Source organism: Acipenser ruthenus, chromosome 14, assembly GCF_902713425.1.
Source record: "Acipenser ruthenus chromosome 14, fAciRut3.2 maternal haplotype, whole genome shotgun sequence".
Lineage (NCBI taxonomy): Eukaryota > Metazoa > Chordata > Actinopteri > Acipenseriformes > Acipenseridae > Acipenser > Acipenser ruthenus.
Window position 1 is genome coordinate 3031905 of NC_081202.1, and position 20728 is coordinate 3052632.

Below are 20728 nucleotides of genomic sequence, written 5' to 3' on the forward strand. Positions count from 1 at the left end.
CCAGCACAGGCGCGCAGGATAAACGACGCGTCCCGCTCCAGGAACCGCCTACACTACGTAACCCTTCACATGGGATCACTATCCCCTAACTAACCGACTCCTGCTGCTTCATACGGCCTTGGCTGGGCATTGACTTCACAAGCACCGCTTGCAGTTTCAGGGTTGCGTAGCTGTCATTCCTGCAGAGCGGACTCTCTCCTCCAAAATATAGGCAGCTCCCTTCTGTAGTATGGCGTTGCAGTTGCCCTGAGTGGTCTCCACCGGATGTTTTTAAACTGACAGACACTCGGTCAAGACCCGCCCACCTGCTGATTGAGGACCAGCACAGCCAATCACTTGCTGCCCTTCCCCTCAACCAAGCCTAGCAGGCAGCAAGTCTCAATCGAGCGCCTGTCTGTAAACAATAATTTATTCACACAAATCAACTCCAAAAATGCACACACAATGAACCCATTTCCCCATGTAAAATTACACCAACACTAATTTCCACATGTGCAGGGCAATCGCCCTGTTACACTGAAACATTATTTTTAACATCTGGACATATCAATGATAAGATCTTTTTTCACATTTTTATAGTCCCGTTTACAGACCAACTGATCTGATAGGACATACCCCTTAGATTATGCAACCAGCGATATTTTGTTTTTGATCACCAAAACTCCCATTTCTAGTTATACATGATTGTAGGCATGGCCATTGAATAGAAACAGGGATGTATTTGGGATTGAATACATTACAACTATTATTTTTCTTGACATAAAAAAACAAAGGTGCTTATTAGGAATGTGTCTTGCTAAAGCACCACAGTGTGAAGTGACTGAGAAATCACAGTGTGTGTGTGCAAATTGCAACGTTTTAATATGCCAAAATGTGCTTAACTGAGACCCAGGACTAACCCACTCAAGAGCACAAAGGGAATTGAATTGGTAGTAAACCCCTGTATTTACTGAGCTTATTCCCTCCACCCACATTGTAATACTGCTCAGCAGAGCCAAGCATGTTGAGCGAGGGGCATGGATAAACAGTTTGAGTCAACATGCAGATTTCAGGCTGCAGTATAATTTAGTGTAATGTAACATCATAAAACTGGAACATAAGAATACTATTACAGGAGTTCAATCTGTGCCACCCCACAGTCTGGCTGGGATCTCAGAAATCGATTTGCATTTCTCTGCGTGTTGCGCTAGAAGTCATCTCCTTTCTCATCTGTTTAGTGTTGCACAACATCTTCCGTCATTGCTTGCTCTGAGATTGCAAAATGAGAGACTGCAGATTGAAATTCCGTGCCCTTTTTAAAAGCTGGAACATATTACAAAAATAAATAAATAAATAATTTATTCAGCTTCCAGTGACCAAAAAGCTGCTAAACCCATTTGTTTGTTGCAGAATATCTCCGCTCTGCCTTTATGTTCTCATTGTATTGTACACAGGCATCAGCCTACAAGAAACCAAACAGAGAAGCCCAGTGTTTTCTTCATCAGTGTTATATATTACAAAGCATATACCACACATCAGAACACCTCCACGTACAGTAATGTGTAATCTCCCTTATAAAAAGTGTACCATCATAAAAACATAGCAACGTGTAATAAAGCACATTGAAAGCAAGGTGAAGCAGAGATAAGCATTGTAAAGAATAGGCAGATATGGTAAAGCATATTAATAAACATGACAAACCAGGGTAAACTATGGTCAGATGCCTAGTATAACCATGGGAATAGCATGGCAAAACTTCAAAAATATCATGCAAATATACTGTGGTAATCTTGATAAGTGTTAGTAACAAGTCTTTTGAAAAGTATTACTATACAGTAGAAATAACGTCACTTTGTTCCAAACGTGATGTTGATATGTATTAGTGTTGCTACTGTATATCTGATTATGGGTTGTTCACAGATACTGTAGCATTATACTGTATGGGGGTCTCTGAAATCACAGGCGAGTGTTTAAAGTTGAGGATTAAAAAGATAAAGCTCAGTGTGTAGACATTGCAAATACATTTTACAAATGGTACCTAAACAGTAGATACAAAGGTCACAAAGATCGCAATACAGGCTTCTAGGCTATGGGTACTAGAGACCAGTTATGTATTATTGACAGTTGATTTAGCTAATCAAGTTTTCCTTTATAAAATTTGTTTAGCTGCATTATTTATTATTTTTCTAACAGATCCTTAGCATGTATTCATTGTTTGTAGTAACAGATACAACAATAGAACAAGAGAACCGTAGATAGATAGATAGATAGATATTTGACAGTTCTGCTTTGTCCACAGGAGTTAAAGAATAAAATATTAATAAAGAATAAGAAAATCGGACTGCTCCAGGATACCATCCTCAAGAAAGGGACCAACAGACATGGGGAGGTAGGGCACTATATTGAGGAAGATCATGACGAGGAGGAGGCAGAGGAAGAGACAGCAAAGGACACCAGCTTCAAAAACACCAGCTTCAAAACCAGCCAAGGTAGAGGAGTAGAAAGGAAGTTAGATCAGGCTTTGCAGTGAGAGACTAAATACATCTTCCTCAAGAACCAGCCAAGGTAGAGGAGAAAGTGTTAGATGAGGCTTCGCAGTGAGACACTAAATACATCTGAGTCCTCAAGAACCAGCCAAGGCAGAGTAGAAAGTGTTAGATCAGTCTGAGTCCTCAAGAACTAGCCAAGGCAGAGTAGAAAGTGTTAGATCAGGCTGAGTCCTCAAGAACCAGCCAGGGTAGAGTAGAAAGTGTTAGATCAGGCTTCGCAGTGAGAGACTAAATACATCTGAGTCCTCAAGAACCAGCCAAGGCAGAGTAGAAAGTGTTAGATCAGGCTGAGTCCTCAGGTTGGAGCCTTTGGAGAAACAGGAATAATAATCTGACCCTTTCTCAAATATGCATTTTGATTTTACAAAATGACAGGAGACTATTTAGAGGGAAGTGCCCAGTTCACAACAGGTATTTTATAGAAGACATAACTGCTTGTAGTTCCCAAGGTTAATTAATCCTTAATCAGAACATTGTGACCTTTCACAACTTTCACTTCAACTTACCTGCTCTCTAGTGAAGCTTCTGCTTCCCTTAAAGAACCAAAAGCTGATACATAATCATTCCGTATGTATTAAACCTGACTCTGAAATGCAGTGCTAGTCACTACACTTCTCTCAACATTGCGGTCATCTGGTTGTAATTGGATTGACTTGAATTTATACAAATTAGATGTGCAGTGTTTTTGAGAGCTGTGTAATCACATGACTTATAGGAGACATAGCATTTGGAAGTTCCAAAGGCAGACGGGAAATAGAGCTTGTCAGTACTTTAGACAGGGCAACACAGTGCAGTTCGGACAGTAGGTGGTGCTGTGGTACTGCATGCTGTTATATAAAGCAGTGAGATCTCTTTGGAGTGTGTGACTTAGGGAACATCAGTGGTTCTACATGTAGCTGAATTCACATACATTTCATTTTACATTCACTTCAAGTGACCTAGAATAAAAAGAACGCTGCTAAAAGCTAAGACACATTACTTTGAGTTCAGCTCAGTGTCTGAACATCTCCATGGGAGTACGTGTTACCAGATGGCCAAGCCAACTGCCTCACATTAGAAATGTAAATACATTATTCCCCAGTCCATTAGGAATGCGTCCATATGTCTGTCTAATAAGTGCTGGAATACTCACTAGCTGTTTAAGAATACCACACTGATATTATGATTTTGTTGTTATTATACAGTCGGTGTATATTTTTTCCCTCTGTGAAGGTGTTCAGGTATGAAGCATCATGTTTTTGTTTTTTTTTACAGAGGATTGAAAGACTGAACTGGCATTTGCAACAGCAGTAATGGAATTATAGAAATTCCCCTGATGTGCTGCGTTAAAATCATTTCTGCACCACTCAATGCTAATCTTTGCATCAGCTATGTTCTCCTGGTTTATCAGTTTGATAAAAGTCCAGCCTGAAGTAGAGTATTAGTCCATCTCTAAAGTGCCAATGCTGGTCACAGTGTTTGTTCAATGAGGAATCAAGGGTCCATTTCAGTCATTAAAACTGCAATGCAACTGGGTCTGGTCTACCAACCAATCTTCTCAATTCAAGTGAAGTGAACTACAGTGCAGGCACCCAACCATATGTCAACATTCATCATTTCTCAATTCAACATATTCCATTATCCAGAGTTGAACAAGTCTCATAACTATTGAGTAGCTTCTTCACTGCTCATCAAAAGCATGATTCCACACCCACTACTGCAGCAGTGTGGAGTAGTGGTTAGGGCTCTGGACTCTTGACCGGAGGGTCGTGGGTTCAATCCCCATGGAGGACACTGCTGCTGTACCCTTGAGCAAGGTACTTTACCTAGATTGCTCCAGTAAAAACCCAGCTGTATAAATGGGTAATTGTATGTAAAAATAATGTGTAAAAAATAATGTAATTGAATGTAAAAAATAATTTGATATCTTGTAACAATTGTAAGTCGCCCTGGATAAGGGCGTCTGCTAAGAAATAAATAATAATGATAATAATACTGCACGAGAATAAGACTTCCAGTGTGTCATCTGCTTAAAAGAAAAAAAAGCTTTTACAAAAAAAGGTCCAAAGTTCAGCTGAACCCCTCAATGGAGTTACAGCCTCAGTATGTACCATCAGTTGTCCATCCGAATTCCTGTCACTTTTATTAAAGTGGCTCATCAAGTGTTTGAGCAGTTCTTACAGTGAAATGTGAACTTCATAAAGTTTCTGAACTCAAGCAGGCGTTAACAAGTTTGCCCGCCTGAAAGATTCTCAGTTAGATGTACAAGTAAGCTGTTTTTGGCAACACCGTTTAGGCAATCCAGACAATTTGCTCCTCAGAAACATTTCACACTAGCCAAGTAAAAAAATAGCATAGAACCAGCAACAGTACACAGGACAGTACAGGAACCCCAAGTGCATTGCAGAGGGCTCTCCGCTGTGTGTGTGAAATGCAGCACCTGTCATCTGTGTTTACACTCCGAACAGCAGGCTGACAGGGGCGGGCACACCATGTCAGGAGCAATAGCTGTACAGCAATGCGGCAGCTTCCTGCACCCCACCAGGGCTCATTAGCCTTGTGACACACTGCTCTGCACTAAACCTTTTGTAATCCTCACAGGCCACAGCTATATATATATATGACTATACACTTTCCAGGAACCTAACTAACCCAGGACAGCCAAGCTGTTTACCTGTTGCAACACAACACCACACAGGTTTACACATAACAATAACAAAGAGCCTTACAGAACAGACTACCTGCTCTCCTTAAATACTCTGCACCTGGCTCTAATTTACAATCATGGCCAGGTGCAGGTGATAATTAACAATAGAAAACAATTACGCTGGCAGGGGAATTTTAACCCCACCCCCACCACTATTACAAAACAAACATTTTAAGTTGCAGGGCCAGTGCCCTGTCACAATATATATTCTGATGCACAAAAGAAATGCCACACTCAGGTCTAATGGATTTAATGAAATATTTTAAACATAGATATCAAACAAATTCACAGAAAATGTGAACAAAAATACAGATCAAAGAATCATGATAAGTTTTCAATATGAAACGTGACACACTGTCAAAATGAAAACATTACAAAGGTAGTATCGGGTAAGACCTCCCTGAGCATTAACCCAATCCTGGCAGAGTTGACGCATAGGCCTGATTAGCCTCTGGATAGACTGCTGTGGGATGTGGTGATTTGGTCCCACAGATGTTCTATTGAACTCAGGTCAGGAGGAAAAGCTGGCCACGGCAAGACCTGGCCATTGTTTTCATGAAGTCGTGCAATTGTAATCCTAGCACTGTGTGGTCTTGCATTGTCCTGCTGGAAAATCCACACTTCTGGATTGGCTTGCAGGAATGGAAAAATTGTTGCCTCAAGGACTTTGTCAATGTATCACTGAGCAGTAAGGTTGCCCACAATCTGCACCAAAGGCATTCTTGGCTTGAACAATGCAACAGTCAATATAACTAAGGCCCTGTGAAAATCGCTATTTCACGGCCAGCGCGGAAATCGTGAAATTAAAATACTACACACTGTAAACAAGAAAATGGATGTCTCTGAAAAGGCTAAAAATGTGTCTGCAGCAGATCATGTAAAGCAGTATCCAGCAGGAGTTTTACACAGCGATGGAGGTAAGCTCTTGTTCAGTATGTCCTGCAACGTTACTGAAGATCACTACCGAAACTCGACTGTTGACAGGCATTTATATTCACCGAAAAGAGAAAGGTGGAAATCCAGATTAGTACTGCGACTGCTTTACTTGCAAAGAAACAAAAAACATTGACTTCCATATTCCAAAAGTCCACTTATTAAATTTTGACCTGACATTGTTACAATATACTTCATGTGTAAATCTTTTTGCATGAATATGTAAGGACACAATTGTATCAGAGAAGGGTTACGGTTAGGGTTAGGTTTAGGATTAGGGTTATGTCATGCAAAATGATTTACATATGAAGTACCTTGTAACGATGCATATTAACATTGTAATTATGTGTAAGTACACATGTATTTACTCTGTAACTACTATGTAAATACACAGTAATTAGAGACACTTCATTTAAAGTGTTGCCAATATGTTAAGGTGCTTTTACCTGTTCAGGAGCTGCTCTTCAGTATCTAGTGATCTAACATACATAATCATGTTTCCTTTTCTTTTCACTGGCTGTGCACTAGTTGGTGCTGGTGGTTACTAATATAAAGACTCTTGCTGATCTAGCCTAGATTATAGATTTCCATGGCAGACAGCTAGAACTGAAGAGCAGCTCCTGCACTCACAGTGAAATCTCCTTACAACAGACTTTTGAGTAAAAAAAAAACACACACACATAATATTTGAGCAATTGTAATAAGAATGACTCGGAATGACTTCAAACAATAATGAACATGGCAGACTGCTGTAAAACAGAATTTGAGCTACCAATCTGCAGAAGACGCCATCACTGATAGAGCATCTCTATTGGGCAGATCTATCTGTCTTCTCATGTGATCACTGATAGAGCATCTCTATTGGGCAGATCTATCTGTCTTCTCATGTGATCACTGATAGAGCATCTCTATTGGGCAGATCTGTCTTCTCATGTGATCACTGATAGAGCATCTCCATTGGGCAGATCTATCTGTCTTCTCATGTGATCACTGATAGAGCATCTCTATTGGGCAGATCTGTCTTCTCATGTGATCACTGATAGAGCATCTCCATTGGGCAGATCTATCTGTCTTCTCATGTGATCACTGATAGAGCATCTCTATTGGGCAGATCTGTCTTCTCATGTGATCACTGATAGAGCATCTCCATTGGGCAGATCTATCTGTCTTCTCATGTGCTTCTTCTGTCTTTATTTTCTAACTAGGAGAAGAAGATAGCATTGGCAGTGGCACTGTCCAATCTCGTCATTTACACAAAGTCGGTCCATTTTGTCGGCTTCAAGCATTCTATCGCAAATCAGAAGTTTTATGAAAACACTTCACTTGCGGAGGCCAAAGCACGCAAACTAGCCATGAACTCAGGTGTGCGTGTGTGTACTGCATGAATGTATACAAGAAACTACCTTGTGTTGATGTGGTTGTGATGTGTTGAGTATATCAGCTCATCTTTCTGCTCAGTTTAATTGTTTCTGCATGTATTTATAATAATAACTATGTTGTTCCTTTTTGCCCTGTAGGTGCAGAGTTAGCTTGTCTGTCTTAGCCAGCAGCAATGCTGTTGCATCTTTCAAGGTTTTCACATCTCATCAGAACATCAAGCAAAAAAAAAAAAAAAACAGTCCCGCTATTTACATTACTGAATCCATTACTACTGTACCTTCTGAACTCGTGCCTATTATATTGCATACTCATACCTTGCGTGGATTTTTTTTTTAATGCCTAAAATCCCAGGCTCGATTATGTGTTGAATGTATTTTCATGCTTCACTGCAACTGTGAAGTCTGAGAGCAGTGGCTTTCTCCTCGGTGTGGGAGTGGAGAGATACCAATTAGAGGAAATGATTAACACAATGAAAGGTATATCATGGAACCAACTAAGGACACAGGTCTGGCTGCAGTTGTATGAACTGGGTAGAGCAGGTTAAGGCAGAGAACAATGCATGCTTTACTGTAGTGCACTGTAGTACAACACTTCACTTGCAAGCCAGGTGGGTAATCAGTCAGGATCAGATAAAGAAACAAATCCTTTAGGGCAAGCGAGAAGTGAACACGTCCTCCTCGTTCTGTTCTGCTGCATCAGGAGAGGAGAAGGTTCAGCTCGTCCTGCTCAGCCGAGGCCATACTACCTCCTAATATCGGACAGAGCACACAGATGCCTCGCAGCTTTACTCCGACTGCTACGGCAAGTCTTACATAAGCACCAGCGCTTCTGCTCCTCTGTAAATCCTCTTTATTCTCATTAGTTGCACTTGCGGTTGCTACGACTTAAGTGCGAGAAGGAAGAACTCAGTGGAGCAGGAAAGGAGTTTTAGGGCACAGATGAAATGCAAGTGCAGCAGTATGGTGCTTGCTTGGAACAGGCAGCGTTTCTTACTGAGAAACTGTGTATCATAAACAGCACGATTTTCCAATGAGGGCCCAGTCATACATTTGCTGTGCAGTGGGCAATTTGCCTGGTATCCCATAGCGGAAAACACAGGCCTTGGGACTCGGTTCTCAGCTTTATATTGTGTTAAGCTATGTCCCAATAGATGTGTACTTGCTAGCACAGGGGAACGCAATGTAGAAGCCCATATGTGCATAGCATATGGTTAATTAACTGTGAGCAACTTCAGAGCTGGGTGCTTGAGGCCTGAACTCATTCATTCAGCATCGTATCACTCTGTGATGTTAACACTCCTAATAAATTAACTATGTGATATGGGATTCAGCAGCGCCATCTATGGGCAGTTTCTTTTGTGTGTGTGTCATTGTGTTCCCCATGGCCACAATTCAGAACTCCAAGTCAACTAAATAAGCTACACCATGTGTGGATATACCCCAAAGTGACTTAATTGCAGCCCAGTAAATTTCAGTACACTAGAGAATCGGTTTCTGTATATTTTAAGGACGGTGTATTTTTTCTTCTTTATTTTACAGTGGCATTGAATTTCCAGTCCCTCGGAGAGGCTATGGATCTGAACAGGGGCAAGTTTCAAGACAATGGAAACTGCGGCTACGTTCTCAAACTACACTTTATGAGAGTTAGTGAGAAACCCTTTGATCCAAATGCTTTTCAGCCAGATTTCAAGCCGACTAATCTGCTGTTTTCTTTTCAATTCGCTTCATTTTTAGAAGGGAGGTGATTCATAGTCACAGCGTAAGAAAGCAATTGAAAATTTCCACTTATGCATCGATTTCTGGTGGATTTCATTGTTGTGGAAGTAACAAGACTCCATTGTACATCACTGTTAACCTTAGGAGTCAGTTTTCCGCAGGGGCGCTGGAACTAGGGGTGCTGGGGGTGTGGCAGCAGTTTTAAGGGAACGCCACACCTTTGGCAGGTAATGGGTATCTCTTTTAAAAGTTTACCACAGTAGATTTGCAGTCATTTTCCAGTTTTCCCCTGCTTTCCCCATGGTTTTACTATCCAGTTATAGCAAGCATTGTTACATAGTTTACTTTGGTTTCAAGCCCAGTGAAAGGCATGAGGGGTGTGACAGAGACAAAATGCTTCTTGGTAATAAATCTCCCTCCCGACCTGTGAGGGCGCTGTGTAAAGGGAACAGAGTGCCCTGGACTGGATGGCCAGACAGTTAATTCCCAGGGTTAGGCGGAAGTCGGCCATCTAGAAAGGGGGCGGAGCTACACAAAATCATCGACCCGGAAGGGAAATGATGTGGCAGCCGCGGATTGGAGGAGCGGTTGCAATCGTTAACCAAGGGGGTGTGATTGACGGTATATAAGGGGATGTAGTGAGGTGATCGTTTCCTTTGTTATGGTTAACACTAAACCAGAAGGAGACCCATATTGTAATCGTGAGTGTTTTGTTTGTTTTGTCGTGTCTAAAAACTTTTGTTTGTTGTTATTAGATGGCTAACACGATCCGGAGCTGTTGCTAAAGGCCAGCACCAAACCCAGACAACACTGCACTTGTGTCACAATTAACTGTATTTGCACCATGAGCACTATAGCACTCACTGTAGACTTGTGATCATGTTTGTGTTAACTGTGGGTGTTTAAATACCAGGACTATTATTTAGGGACTGAATCCTTGGATTAAACGGAGCAAAACACAACGCTGTGTATTGCCTGTTATCATTATTGTTTACTGTTGTCATCAGACTTTGGATTACAAAATAACCCATCACTTCACCAGTACTGTGTTGTTTTCCTTGTCTTGAGCACTGCATCACCCCTACACCTGCCACAGGGGTCAATGCTTGAGACTGCATTCTTTTCACAGTTATCACAGATTTCATGATTTCTGATGGAACCACAACGCCTTTCATTTAATACTTCTCCCCGATGCCTGCCAACCGTTCCTTATTGAATACTGCTGTAGATTAGTCTGCAGAATTCACAATGAAATGTAATTCCCATGAATGCATTTTACATAACATGTGTTCCTTATTTATCCAAATATATTGAAAAGCATATAAGATTCAGTACTAAGCAGAAGATTATGCATGTGTTTCAATATTAAGCTAATATTACGCTATATATAGACTATCGTATAGGGTGCTGTACGGTACAAGCTGGCTTTGCCAAGAGTGGGCTTCCTGGTGGCTCTGAGCTTCAGTGGGTACAATTAATAATCCAGTAAATCATTACATTTGAATAATTGAACAGTATATCTCTCATACATGCCATCTAATGTATCAAACTATCTCATAGTGAAAGCAGAGCAAAGTGTAATAAAGCACAGTGAAAGCTTGGTATAGCATTGTAAAGCACAGAGCGGTATTGTAAAGCATATTTAAAAACATGGCAAACCATGGTAAACTATGGTAAATGTATAGTACAACCATGGGACAAGCATAGGAGAAAACTGCAAAAGTGCTGTGCAAATTTCCCGTGGTAAACTTAAGGGTCGCACATCAGTATTACAGCCCCACTGTATTATATACTTACACTACAGCAGTTGTTAGTAAACAGGATAATTCAATCATCACTATGGAAAACACCACCATGGCGGTGGAATTGAATTACATTCATAAGTGCACTAAACTGCTACTCTGATTCATTTGTGGCTAGACTTTTGCACAAACACAGTAATTGTTCTGCAGGTTGTTTCATTGCAGCATTCTGTGATTCCTGTCTAATTGCTTGACTGTGTCCTGGCACACTGATTCAAAGTGACGAGCACTCATTTAAAAGAAGCAGTTTGGAACCTGGAGCTATACAGGAGAAATGTGGATCCCAAAAAGGGAATCGCTTTAATAATCATGAGGATATCCAGCAACATCAGTTATGCAACAATCTGATCTCTACAGAATTAGGAAGATTTATTTTTAACCAGAATATCAAGCTAATGGTAACCCTCTATTGAAGTGCATCTGTCTCTAGCTACCGCTGTGATCCTGTTTATTTGGTATTGAAGTTCATCTGTCTCTAGCGACCGCTGTGATCCTGTTTATTTGCTATTGAAGTTCATCTGTTTCTAGCGACCGCTGTGATCCTGTTTATTTGCTATTGAAGTTCATCTGTCTCTAGCAATCGCTGTGATCCTGTTTATTTACTATTGAAGTTCATCTGTCTCTAGCGACCGCTGTGATACTGTTTATTTGCTATTGAAGTTCATCTGTCTCTAGCGACCGCTGTGATCCTGTTTATTTGCTATTGAAGTTCATCTGTCTCTAGCGACCGCTGTGATCCTGTTTATTTGCTATTGAAGTTCATCTGTCTCTAGCGACCGCTGTGATCCTGTTTATTTGCTATTGAAGTTCATCTGTCTCTAGCGGCCGCTGTGATCCTGTTTATTTGCTATTGAAGTTCATCTGTCTCTAGCGACCGCTGTGATCCTGTTTATTTGCTATTGAAGTTCATCTGTCTCTAGCGACCGCTGTGATCCTGTTTATTTGGTATTGAAGTTCATCTGTCTCTAGCGATCGCTGTGATCCTGTTTATTTGCTATTGAAGTTCATCTGTCTCTAGCGATCGCTGTGATCCTGTTTATTTGCTATTGAAGTTCATCTGTCTCTAGCGATCGCTGTGATCCTGTTTATTTGCTATTGAAGTTCATCTGTCTCTAGCGACCGCTGTGATCCTGTTTATTTGCTATTGAAGTTCATCTGTCTCTAGCGACCGCTGTGATCCTGCTTATTTGCTATTGAAGTTCATCTGTCTCTAGCGACCGCTGTGATCCTGTTTATTTGCTATTGAAGTTCATCTGTCTCTAGCGATCGCTGTGATCCTCTTTATTTGCTATTGAAGTTCATCTGTCTCTAGCGACCGCTGTGATCCTGTTTATTTGCTATTGAAGTTCATCTGTCTATAGCGAGTGCTGTGATCCTGTTTATTTGCTATTGATAATGACGGCTGTCTGGAAAAGACCCCTTTAAGATGGCCCTTGAGCTGCCATTATTTATAAGCTGGCCTGACAGCTATGACATTGCTGTTTTACATACTGGCTGAAGGCTGGATCTAAAATGATTAATATATTTCTGTCATTTTTATTGGTTACAGATAGACTGGCTTTCATCTCCTACGGACCTCTTATCACTTAGAGTGCTTTTTATTCCGTTTCAACCAGATACATTAAAATCATCAGCTTAGAACTCTGTAAATAGTCACGATGCTGAATGATGCCTGCACAAGTACGTACATATACGTATATATATATATATATATAATGTGGCCAGTTTGGCAGAAAAAGCGTTAAGTTAGGCATCCCTCTGGTGGACACACCCTGATTTTTATTTGTCCGAAGCCTTGTTTTGCTTTTATCAATAAACTGTGCTTCACTGATTCTCTCTCTCTTTATTATTTATTTAACTTTTCTTTCACATTTCCATGAATGTCTGACACTTAGGGCTCCTGCCCTGCAATCCTCCTGCCTGCCATTCAGCTGCTTGATTATAGATATTTGCTTGTAACAGCAGCAGGCAATAAATTCAACAAAACACAAACTCAATTTGACCCCCTCCCCCACCCCCCAGACAATCCATTCGAAAGTGGGGGGGTTGGGCGGGGAGCGAGGCTAGGCTTATTAATTTGTGAGTGCAAGCGTGAACGACGCATGCTCCCGATTCTGTGACGCATAAATGGAGCGAAGACGTAAAAAAGAATAATAATACTGCACTGAAAGGGTATTCTGAAGACATGTCCTGCCCCGTTATAGAGCGCCTGACCCATCATTAACATATTCACCGACGCGATTCTGATGACAGTGCAATGGGATCCCAAATAGACAATTGGGATCTGTGTTAAGACCTGCTGAAACCAGGTTTATTTAGTGGTGCAATCAGGAACTTTAGTAATTGAACACACTATAAAAAGCAAAGCAGTCCTAAGTAACAACTGCATGTGTTTGGACTGACACAGAACGAGGAAATCAAAGAAAGAAAAGTAAAAGAAAAGAATGACTGGGATGAGTGAGGGGGATTTTTCTCTGGCGTACTCCATCGCTAGATTCTTGTAGTTCACATATATTATAGTTCACATTTAGAGGACGCCACAATGATAACTAATTTGCTTTATTTATGCATTCATTTAAGATTGAGTAATTTAGTTTGGTATGTAACTATTCACAAACCATTACTTCCAACATCCTTAAATGTACAGTTTGGAGGTACTGTAGAGCTACAACTATGGTACTACAAAAAAAATCCATAATTTAAAAAAATAAATGAATAAATAAAATTAAAAAATCAATTAAAAAAAAATCAGATTTAAATCAAATAAATCTAATTTAAAAAAAAAAAAATCAAAAAAATAGCCAACCCTGCCTTTGCTACAGCATGCATTTACCAGATGAGGCATCCTTTATCACTTATGAACATAATGTCGGACAGCCAATCAGGGGAAAAGATCTGTGTCTGCAACAAATACTGATTGTTAATTGTACAGTCCTCAGAGAACTGCATTGTGTGGGATAGAGTACTTATTGTTTGCGTCACGCTTTTAACTCTATACAAAACCACACAGGTCTTTGCCTGTTTTAGAGCCTTGAGTTTAAATTCAAAAGTTCATTACAACAGCAATGTAACCTCCAGCAAATTTTGATAGAGAAATTAGATTTATTTGAGAATGACTTTAGATCAGGGATCTCCAACCCTGGTCCTGGGAGCCCCAATCCTGCAGGTTTTATAGGTGTTTTTACATCATCAATGGCTAAGGATCTGGAACACCTGTTAATCTTGACTGATTAAGCCAATAATTGGTTCAATTAAGTAGCTGAGTGCTCGGTTGAAGTGAAAACCATAAGACCCTGTAGCTCTCCGGGACCAGGGTTAGAGACCCCTGTGTTAGACACTTAGAGGGCATTTCTTAATTACAGTAGAGCTGGTTAGACTCACTTACACGTGACACCTAACTGTTATTAAAACAAAACTCTTCACATTGCAGCAGTTCCATTGGTTCCGATAGTGTTTCTCTTCTTTTTTCCGATACAGCTCCTAAACAGAATGGCGTGTGTGTAATCGTTCAGCTTTTTCATACTGAAAGCTGACCTCGTCCTCCACAAACACATTTGCTGGAAGGCAGCACTGATGATGCCCTATCCTAATGCTTTCCATTTGTCTGCATGCAGGTTATAAGTGGATACAGCCTGCTGGTGCCCAGGGGCTCCAAAGGTATAGATCCCTACGTGCATGTGGAGATATATGGAGTCTCTGCTGACAATGCGAAAAAACAGACAAATTATGTAAAACAAAATGGTAAGTTGAACAAAATATGACCTCCTTTATCCTTGAGTGTTAGCTGTGGTCTGCAGCCATACCACCATGCAGCCTGATGATGTAAGAGCACAGAAACTATGCAAGGCTGGACCTGGACAATTCCCCAATGGGTGACCAGGTCATCGCTGTGTGTTTGGTCTCGGTAGTAACAGAGCCACAGCCTGAGGCTTCTGGGAGTCTGAGTTCATGTGAAACTTCCAGGCGCAACTCTTAAACCAATCAATGCTTTTCGAATGACCAACGTGATTTTTAATTTCTCTACTTTCCTTCATGCAATCTCTTCATGTGGAATGCAGGGACTGTGCCACTGAAATACCCGGAAGCTTAATGTTTGCATCATTTATATATGAAACTGGGAGATCTACAAAATGATAGTGATTTATATTATGATCTCAGTTCCAGCTCTCCAGTTCCACTCCCCTGTTCCCAACGTAAATGAGAACCAGTTTCGTCCCCCCCATCCCCCCAGTTGGTGTGAGCTACAGGTTATATCAAATAGGACATTATTCTATAAAAAGAAAATGGATCTTCCACTCCAGGTCTTTGCTCCAACCCTGTTCTAAAATGTTTAATTGAACCAAGTACACCTCCACCTAGATCCAGAAGTAGTTGTTTATCTCATTGTACCTGTTAAACCTGGAGTGGAACGGCCCTCCTGGACCGTGATTGGACACTCCTGCTCTAGGATTTACCTCCACCTTTTCCTGCCCAAACCCAGACAGAATGGATAGTCTAGGTCCTTGTTTGAAGCAAGGCAAACGAGAGTAGAAAATCCTATCTTTTGTATTACTCACCATCGCATAAAAAAAGGATTCCTTTCTTTTCCAAGAATTCAACTTCTACAGTCCAGGAGATGGACACACCCTCACACGGTGATGTCACTTTTTAAATGACCTAACTGCGTGTCCCTGCAGTTCATTTCCAAAGAGTATGTGCATTCCCAGTGTCTCTTCCTGCTCTTCATTTCCAAAGAGTATCTGCATTCTCAGTCTCTTTTCCTGCAGTTCATTTCCAAATAATATGTGCATTCTCAGTGTCTCCTCCTGCAGTTTATTTCCTCATTAAAGTTAGACAGCAAAGAGCCCCGGTGCTATGTATGTCAAGTCATTAGAGAAACCTCCAAAGTATCGACTAAATCTAGGCGTAATTGTCTGTCCATTTCTCAAGATGAACTTTAATTGGATAAGCATGGAAACTGCAGTCCTGCACTGGCTGGTAACCCAAATTAAATGGCCGAAGCTATACTCTGTAATGGTTACAGCAGTGCTATTCATTTTGATTTACAGGATAGTCCCACCACAATTTAAAAAATCAACTTAGACTAAAGCTGAAGTTGTAAGTGGTATAAGCCACAGTCCATTATGGTCTCCTGTCTTGTTTATATAGGAAAGACCAACAAAAATAATAATATTGAAGTAACAAAAAACTGCCTTTAGCACAAGTCTCTTTAATTGTGAATGAGGGAATTCCTTTTTTTGAGTAATTCATCTTGGCAGTCTGTCATGACTTGTATTGAAATGCTTGTGCCGACTTTCCGCTGGAAGTTAATACCTCCATGGTAAATAATTAATCCCTTATGGGTTGTTAGGTGCCTCAAGAGCCTACACAATCATTAAGTACCGCAGTACTTATATTCAGTTAAAGCCATGGCTTTTTACTCATCAGTGTTAAATATGTAAAAGGACGATTTTGTTTTTTTGATTTGCTTAAAAGAATAAGTTTCACTCCTATAATGTGGTATTTGATTGTTAGACACTGAAACATGACGAAGCACATGAGATGCGGGTTTGGTGTGGGTTAATGTCAACTTTCAGAAAGTGTAGCACTCTGTATCAATCAGCTTGCATCGCTGCCCTGCAAAGCTGATGAAGTGCTGCTACTGCAAGCAAAACACAGACACTGTCTGTCGCTAAAGTTCAGAGCCCCCGTATTAAACACAGACACTGTCTGTCGCTAAAGTTCAGAGCCCCCGTATTAAACACAGACACTGTCTGTCGCTAAAGTTCAGAGCCCCCTTATTAAAAACACAGACACTGTCTGTCGCTAAAGTTCAGAGCCCCCTTATTAAAAACACAGACACTGTCTGTCGCTAAAGTTCAGAGCCCCCTTAATAAAAACACAGGCACTGTCTGTCGCTAAAGTTCAGAGCCCCCTTATTAAAAACACAGACACTGTCTGTCACTAAAGTTCAGAGCCCCCGTATTAAAAACACAGACACTGTCTGTCGCTAAAGTTCAGAGCCCCCGTATTAAACACAGACACTGTCTGTCGCTAAAGTTCAGAGCCCCCTTATTAAAAACACAGACACTGTCTGTCGCTAAAGTTCAGAGCCCCCGTATTAAACACAGACACTGTCTGTCGCTAAAGTTCAGAGCCCCCGTATTAAACACAGACACTGTCTGTCGCTAAAGTTCAGAGCCCCCGTATTAAAAACAGACACTGTCTGTCGCTAAAGTTCATAGCCCCCTTATAATGCATAAATACAAAGCACATATTAATGCTCACTCCACATTCCATTCAGCTGTGCTTTGATAATATTACAGTCATTTTAATATAAATTGCTTCCATTCATTTCTGGAAAGGATCGAGCTGAATCAAATTCTCAAATATGCTGTACAATAAAATGATTATTTTTTTGCTTTATCAGAAAATGTCTACAAATGACTTTTCCATTGCCTGGATCTAATAAAAAAAAGTATTTCCTTTTTTATTTTATTTATTTTTTCACCCGAAGCGGCATTTTCTTCAGCAGGCTCAGTGCAGTCAAGCCGATTGAATGATAGAGTGAATAAATAAAACACAAGGCTGCTGAAGCAGACGATGTTCTGCAGATGTTAGGACAGGGCTGCATTTTTAAAGTTATTTATAAACTATAGATGCACTGAGAAGTTGGACAAGTTGCCTTTTTTGTTTTAGGGATGTCCTGCCGTATTCTAGGGGCAGAGGAACTTTAAAAATGAAATTGGTAAAACTAGTGCATAACAAACTTAGAAAAACATCAAACTGATAAAAGCATGAGCAGAAACATTTGCCTGCTTTACTTAAATCCAATTTGTATGGGATGAAACAACCTCTTATAGATTGAATACAAGGAGAAAAGATTTTCACTGGGAAGTTTCACACCACTGCCTCCAGACCGCTTCATAAATCACTCACTCAGATCTCCTGTGAAGATTGAATCCAATCCCAATAGCGCAGTGGAAGTCCAATTAAAAGACGGAATGGGTTAAAGATATGCATTGCTGCTGCTGAGTCAATAAGATCCTTTGTGACCACACTTGACAAACGTTTGGGGTTAATCAGCTGCTCTGGAACTGGACGAGCATCGATGGGCAGGGTGGCCTCCCCTTGTTCGTAAATCTTTTTATGTTCCTAATATTGCCTCTTTTTATTTATTTTTTGAACAGCCATGAGTCCGCGATGGGATGAGACCATGACCTTTGCCATACAGGTGCCGGACCTAGCCTTGGTGCGCTTCATTGTGGAAGATCAAAATGCCATTATGGCAAATGAATTCATTGCTCAGTACACCCTGCATCTTACCAGCATGAACCAAGGTAAAAGAAGAAGGAATTTGCGTTTGTTACCTTACGAAGCTACAGTTTCATCTTTTCGACTGGGATGAACATTTAAATGTATTGGTGTCTAAGCCCTAAGTTTAAACTGCATTCCCTGCACCCTGGTCCTGGTTTCCTTTGGTGTTTCTAGCCCATACTGGCAGTGTTACAGCAGCTGATGTCAGGTCTCAGTCCTGCGGGTCCCAGTCTGTAGCAACAGAAAAAACAAAAGATGTTTTTCCCGCAGCACTTTTTCCAGATGGTATATTGAAATATTTTGTGTCACGGACATTACGTAGGCTGTATTTACAGGTAAACAGGAAACAAGCTGTTTAAATAAATTGGTAATGTGTTATATGCCCCTTTAAAAAGAATCAGATTCCAGTGATAATTCCTTCTGTTAGTAGGTGATAGCAAATTTAATCTAGAATACAAGCTGCAGTGATGCTCTAGTGGAGTACACTGGATTACAAACCTACAGATCCTATTATACACTGTAGCGATCTTCTTCAGAGATTCCTTACTAGCAGTCTTGTAGATCACACCATTATAGAATAGGGAATAAAAGTTGTTGGGCTAATTTAAGCCTTACTGTAAAGCTTACAAAGTGGCGCTGACTATACAATACTTCAAGCTTCCTACAAATTTTACTACATACATCTTTAATGTGTTTTTCAAATTTAAGATTTGTGTCAGTATAAACCCCTAGAGATTTAAAAGTATCAACTCTCTCCAGTGGTGTAGTATTACAAGTAACAATAGAAAAACTTTGAACTAGTATTTTGTGTCATTTTCTCCAAACCAAACAGCATGATATTTGTCTTTTTTTCATTTAAGATCAGACCATTTTCATCAAACCATTTTTGAAGTTCAAGAAAATCACTCTGTAATATCTTAAGCTTTAAGCTTACGGCTCCAGAGTTAATACTTCGTTCTGGTCACTTTGCATCTGTTTTGTTTTTCAGGCTACCGCTGGGTCCCTTTGCTTTCTAAGGAAGGCATCAGTCTTGACCCCGCATCACTGTTCATTTACGTGTGGTTCAGCTAGAAGATCTCAACATGGCAAATCCGCAGTCCATCATCTGAGCAGACCTGCACTGCCTCTCCTGAGCTGCTGATCTTACTCGTGTCAATGCAGTACGAATGCAGGGCGGTTTAAAAACGGCTCTTCACTCGCTACACCAAATAAAACACATTTCATAGACCAGTGCATAGTTGGACTTTTTTTAACACCATGTAGTCAAATAAAGTTTGTAAAAATAAAAACAATCTTAATCTTAAAGTCTTAAATCCATGGTCTGATTACAGTTAGTCCCAACCTACACCTCAGTAATTGATAAGGTACCTGGAAGTAACAGCAACTTTACTCATTTTAATACATTTTTTTATGTTAATAGATAGATAGATAGATAGATAGATATAGATGGATAGAATCCTGCAAGAGAAGACGACTGCAACATAAGATAACATAAAATGACGGGCCGCCCTGTCCTGGATACAGACCGTTCTCTTTTGCTTATTCCCTGTTCTGACTTTCTCTGCTTTGGAGCTCCAGTCTGAGTTCACTCCCAGTACAGAAGCGGAGGCCGGCGAGGATTTTCTGATACCAGCTCCTGTAATGCAGGTCATCCAGTGCATCCTCCACAAGCCTGACAGGAAAGGGGCAGCCCAGCTCTCAATGACAGGTTTAGTTATAACTTTAGAGATGGTGTGCGGAGCCCTCCTCACCCCGACGTGGGGCCAGGTATGATAGAATATACTGATACTGACAACGGGAACAGTCACACAGGCTACGGCACAAAGCGAGCGTTTGGAACTGACCAGGCCTGTCTTTCAAGAACAACTGGGACTGAAGCGAAGATTCTGAACCTGGGTAGAAGCGCCTTCACACTTAAATACAATAAGAATCACTCAGAATGTTTGCAAACATCATGGAAAGACAAGTGGGCAGGAAAAAAAATGTAATTACTCAACAATTAAAAAACACTTTTTGTGTGGAAACAAACACGGTTAACTTTATGCAGTGCAAAATTGATTTGCAGGGTTTTCGTAAATACCCTGAAGCAAATTCACATTAAAACAGAGATGATGGTTGCCATGTGAACAACAGCTGAGGAAGTGCCTCTGGCAAAGGGTACCTTTTCAAAACAACAATAGCTGTGTATTTAAACAGTATTACTTGATTTCTGGCATGTCGCAGCACTATAGGTGTTTATAAGATCTGAAGCACAGCCATTTGCTGCATTAGAAGGTGAGCTGCTTGGGTGGTTATATCCATCAGTGTCACTTAAGATCCTGTGCTTTATTTTCTTTGCAATTTCAATGGCCCAGAAAACACAGCCGGCCTGTGGGGAATCTAAAGGCA

At 40.7% G+C, this 20728-nt stretch overlaps 1 protein-coding gene across 1 annotated transcript in view; it reads left to right on the plus strand.

Moving 5' to 3' along the window:
- LOC117419716 (1-phosphatidylinositol 4,5-bisphosphate phosphodiesterase zeta-1-like) overlaps positions 1 to 19547 on the plus strand; it is a 33898-nt gene extending 14351 nt beyond the window's left edge. The window contains exons 5-8 of the mRNA XM_058986491.1: positions 2279 to 2468; positions 14648 to 14785; positions 18214 to 18363; positions 19329 to 19547. Of these exons, the coding sequence (XP_058842474.1) occupies positions 2279 to 2468; positions 14648 to 14785; positions 18214 to 18363; positions 19329 to 19411 (561 nt within the window). The 3' untranslated portion in view covers positions 19412 to 19547. The remainder of the gene's footprint in view (positions 1 to 2278; positions 2469 to 14647; positions 14786 to 18213; positions 18364 to 19328) is intronic.
- The last annotated feature ends 1181 nt before the right edge of the window (positions 19548 to 20728 follow it).